The sequence below is a fragment of the Palaemon carinicauda genome, chromosome 34 (assembly GCF_036898095.1).
Source record: "Palaemon carinicauda isolate YSFRI2023 chromosome 34, ASM3689809v2, whole genome shotgun sequence".
In the NCBI taxonomy this organism is placed as follows: domain Eukaryota; kingdom Metazoa; phylum Arthropoda; class Malacostraca; order Decapoda; family Palaemonidae; genus Palaemon; species Palaemon carinicauda.
Genome location: NC_090758.1, coordinates 47,350,922 through 47,355,964, shown reverse-complemented (window position 1 = coordinate 47,355,964; position 5,043 = coordinate 47,350,922). Strand labels below are relative to the sequence as shown.

At 34.9% G+C, this 5,043-nt stretch overlaps 1 protein-coding gene across 1 annotated transcript in view; it reads left to right on the top strand.

The window, feature by feature from the left end:
- Positions 1 to 995: 995 nt before the first annotated feature.
- The window catches only part of LOC137626887 (uncharacterized), a 13,048-nt gene continuing 9,000 nt past the window's right edge, over positions 996 to 5,043 (top strand). The window contains exons 1-4 of the mRNA XM_068357872.1: positions 996 to 1,244; positions 1,952 to 2,365; positions 2,712 to 2,911; positions 3,097 to 3,615. Of these exons, the coding sequence (XP_068213973.1) occupies positions 996 to 1,244; positions 1,952 to 2,365; positions 2,712 to 2,911; positions 3,097 to 3,615 (1,382 nt within the window). The remainder of the gene's footprint in view (positions 1,245 to 1,951; positions 2,366 to 2,711; positions 2,912 to 3,096; positions 3,616 to 5,043) is intronic.

The window sequence follows — 5,043 nt, the reverse complement described above, 5'->3', positions numbered from 1 at the left end:
AGATCATATCAGAAATTGGACCCGTTTCAAGTACAAGATGTTCACAATAGATAACCAAACATCTCAAACTTTCTGTGATGCGTGTGAGGAAAATATGGAAAATAGACTTAATTTCATTATGCACATGGAGTCAACACACAAGTCTAAGGTTAGTGATCACAGAGTCAACGGCTCTGCTGATTCTATTAGCTCGGGGCCAGACTTAACAGATGTGTTAACAATACAAAATGATATTCTGATAAAGTTACTAGAAAACACTTCAAAAATCAAATCTCTTCCAACTACAATTCATATTACAAAAGCCAAGCTTCCGCACTTTGAAGACAGTAAAAACTATTTTAGAGGTTTTGGCTGGGAAAGAATAAATGCTTGTCTTAATTATGTATTGAGTGTATTGATGATAAAGAGAACTCATGAAGGAGGTAAAATAACCTCGGATGAGAAGACTCGCCTTAAAGAAGTTATTGAACATGGAGTGGAAAGGAAACCTCTTGATGAAGATGATGTTGCTACTAAATTGAAGATGGAGTTTAGGAAGCTGAAAATAAAAAAATAATTGAGATTCAACATCAGATATTTCTTTAAATAAGTCTCCATTTTACACTGATTACAGGAGTTGCTACCAGGAGTGATAAAAGTTTAAAGAGCTACCAAACTTTAACAGATATAGAAGATCCACTTAAAATCCTAGATTTTGGAGAACAGCATCAGGTAATTATAGAAGATGTCCTTCTAGAACACTGTCTCGGTCATCATCAAGAACGTCATTTAGATCGGCCTCAAGAGCACGTGACAGTTCAGCAAGGAGATTTAAAAGATCGTCTTCAAACTTTAAATCACAATCCGAAATGAAAGTTGATGAAAGACTAAGAAATCTTGAACAAGGCAATGAGAAACATATGAAGGAAATGAAAGAATTATAAGAGATAAAAAAGAAGGCAAATAATGTTAGATTTGTAGCTGAAGAAAGCAGGGAGATAAAAACTGATCACACTATGGAGGTTCATTTCACGAAAGAAGTTGATGAAGTGGAAGCAATGATTGTTGATACCGGGTGCCCAGAAACTCTCGTTGGAAGGAAATGGCTAGACAGGTATCTCGATATTAACGATAGAAGAAAGGAGGATTTGGAAAGTAAATCTTGTTCTCAGGATTTTAGATTTGGTGATGGACCAGTTTTTCACAGTGCAGATATAATCAGTCTTCCAGTTGCATGGAAAGGAAAAGATTCTGAAGATGGTTTTGTAAAGATGATAGTTGAAACATATGGGATTGACGCCAAAAATATTCCTTTTTTTTGTTCGGCAAAAACAAATTAAAGGAATGGAATGGTTATTAATTTACAGAAGTTAAAAAGATTTCAGTTGCATGATACTGATGGAGGACATCAAGCTTTGCAACTATACAAGTGTGGCACATGGACAACAAATGAGACAGTTTTCTTTATGAAAAAGGAAAAGGATGTACAAAGTTATAAACAAGTCAAAAGAATTCATGAGGTAACTAACCACAAAGGAGAAGAACAGCTAATTTGGGCATATAGAAATGCTAATCTGTTAAATAGTGAAATTAGGAATACAATTAAAAAGGTAGTAATTAATTGTAGAGTTTGTCAGAAATTCAAAAGATCTTTGGGAGGGCCAAAAGTAGCAATTCCAAAGGTAACTGATTTTAACCAGATTGTAGCTATCGATTTGAAGCAGAATGGAAATAAGTACATACTTTGGATGGTTTGCTCATTCACAAGATTTATTTCAGGTGTAGTACTTTCAAATAAGCGAATGGAAACTGTACTCGGTGCTTGGAATAATGGTTGGAACTGGCGATTTGGTTTTCCTTCAAATGTTTTTTGGGCTGACAATGGAAATGAATTACAGAATGAGGAGTTAAATGAATAGGCAAGTAAGTTTGGCTATACAGTAAAGTTTGGTCCACCATACTCTCCTTGGAGCATGGCTTAAATGAAAGAAATTATCATTCTGCTGATGTTACTATGAACAAGATGCTAGAGACAGACAAAAAGATGGCTTTAAAAATGGCAGTAAATATGGCAGTATGGACACATAATACTAATGTAAATATACTTGGATATGAACCCATGAGACTAGTTACAGGAAAATCAATTACTTTTCCAGGAATCTCAACAGGTAATTTAGCTACAGAGAGTTTATTTGACAGTGAAGAGGTTTCAAAGATCATGGAGAGGCACCATGAGATAACCAAGAAATTTAGGGAAGAAGAATTTGAAAATAAGTTGATCAAAGCTTCGAAAGTGAAAAAGAGTAGTTTTAATGACACTGAATATGAAGAGGGTATTTTCGTATTTTATGAGAAAAATACTAAAAGCTGGTGCGGTCCAGTAAAGGTATTTTGTCATAGTAACAGAGATGTTTTCATATGGGCAAACAGAGATTTAAAAAAGGTGGCAGATTGTTAAGTACAGCCATACAGAGTTTATGCCCGTAAAGACAGTGATAAAGGGCTGATTAAAAAAATAAGTAACATTACTGAGGAGAAACTTGATAAAAAGAAAGATGGAGTAAGAAATAAATGCAGAAGAAAAATGAGATCTCACTCTAGAAAGGTTGCGTTAATTGAAAAGGAAGATGAAGAGGAAAGAAACCAGAATGAAGTCAGTAATTTTATGAAAGAGAGAGAGAGAGGAAAAGAGCACATGTAATCATGAAAGCATTGATTATGTTGATCAAAAGGGTGATTCTATTGGTGCCTATTGTCTGAGGTCTAAGAAGGCCGAATGCTTTCACCTTGATAATACTGTATTTGTAGTGGAACTCCCATTTAAATATCATAAGATTCCGGAAGTGATTGAAGCTAAAGAAAAAGAATACAACAATCTCCAAGATTATGATTCTTTTGAGGAAGTCAAAGATTATGGACAACAAAGAGATGGGTAATTACAAAGAAGGAAAAACATGATGGTCAAAAGGCTGATTATAATGCCAGATTAGTCGCAAGAGGCTTCCAGGAAGAGTGCAAACGCCAAGCGGATTTTCCTACTGCTATGAAGGAAAGTGTAAAAATATTTCTAGATGAAGGCGCAAATGAGAAGTTTAATGTGCAATAAGTTGACATTAGGGCTGCTTTCCTGCAGTCTAAAACTTTGGATCGAGATGTCTTTATTGAACCTTCTAAAGATTTGACGAAAGAAGGTGTAATTAGGAAATGGAAGAATCCTTTGTATGTTCTTGATGATGCCAACAGAAAATGTTGGCTGAAAATGAGAGATATGTTTGAGCAAGAAGGTTTGAGGAATGTAAGTGGTGATGAAGCATTTTATTATCCACATGATGGAAGCGATCTTATGGGGATGGTAATTACTCACGTGGATGATTTCAGCATAGCAGGAACAAAGGAATTTGTTAATGAAATCATAGAAAAAGAGCAAAGTGTTTTGACAGTTTCGAAGGTCGAAAAGGATAGCTTTAGACTCACTGGTATAGATATACAAAAGACCAGAGATAAAATTGTAATCTCGATAGAGAATTATGATAATAGTATTAAAGAGATACAAGATATCCGTAAAGCTAAGCCTGATGATCAATTGACAAAGCAGGAAAATAAAGTTTATAGAAAATATGCGGGGAAGATAAGTTGGTTAGCCGCAAATAGTAGACCAGATTTGTCAATAACTGCTTTACTGATGTCAATGAAGAATAATAAAGCAAAGATAAGAGACCATAAGAGGGTAAATTATGTCGTTAAGAGAATTCATAGCAAACCAAATAAAGTTGTGTTTTCCAGAGTTGGCAATAAAACGGATCTTGTTATTTTTGGTCTAGGGGACGCTTCTTAAAGGACTGATGATAAAAGTATAAGAGGAAATCTTATTTTATTGGGATCAAACAATATGTAGGATGTTGTGCCTATCTTTTGGAAATCAAAGACAATACGAAAGGTTTGTCATTCTGCAAAGGCAGCGGAAACAAGGAATTTGTTCAAATTAGTTGATGATTCGGTATTCTTTGCTGCACAGCTTGGGCAATTACTCTTTGGAAAAACTATAAAAGATTCATTTTATCTTCCTGTCAGATTGTTTAGTGATTCTAGGCCTTTACTGGAATCAATTGGTAGTACAAAGCAGGTGGAGGAGCGATTGCTTCGCAATACAATAACAGATTTGAAAGACAAGTTGGAAGATACTTCTGTTGAGTCTTAAAGCAGGCTTGAAACAAAAGAGATGATCGCAGATATTTTGACGAAGGATGGTAGAGATAACCCAGAGGGGCATATCTTCATTGAGAAAAATTTTGTCATGCTAGAAATAAGAAGAATCTGGTGTCATGTGTCAATGGTGAAATTCGCATCAGTTGTTCAAAATTCCATGAGGTTAAAATGTAAATAGTTGATTTAAAACCGCCATAGTCCAAGCCTTAAATGAGTACACCATGTATGAGTCCAGGAATTTTATGTTGAAGAATATCTATTTGTTACTTAAGAAGTGTATTTACTTTTGCTTTTCTAATCTATATTTGTTCCATTTCATATATTTTTTTCTAGGGACATTTACATTTTATTATATTGTTTTCATTCTCAGTTCATATATAGATATTTTTCGATCTCGTGAAATTAAAGCTCAGTTGATGGATATTGATGATTATGGAGGTGTTATCCCAAATGTTATTTTCCTTTGTTTTTTATAAAGACTGCAGATTTCTTAGCTCCAAAGTTATCTGTTCTTTTGCGCAGGTTAGCAAGAAGAGGAAGATTTAGCACTTGTTGGGGAATTGGCAATGTACTCCTCTATGTGAATTTGTTATCTAAAGTTTTTGAACGTCTTCTGGCAAAACGTCCTAATAAGTTTGCTGAAGGTAATCTTCTATGCCCTAGTTTGCAATTTGGTATTCGTAAAGGCCTTGGGGCATATGATGCACTCCTTTCAATCTTCAATGCGGTACAGAAATTCTTTGATTGTGGTCAGAAGTTCGTATGATTGGCCTTGATTATGGTGCTACTTTTGACCGAGTTAATCATGAGGCCCTTGTTTTCTAACTCAAACAGTTGGGAGTGAGTGGGTCGTTTCTT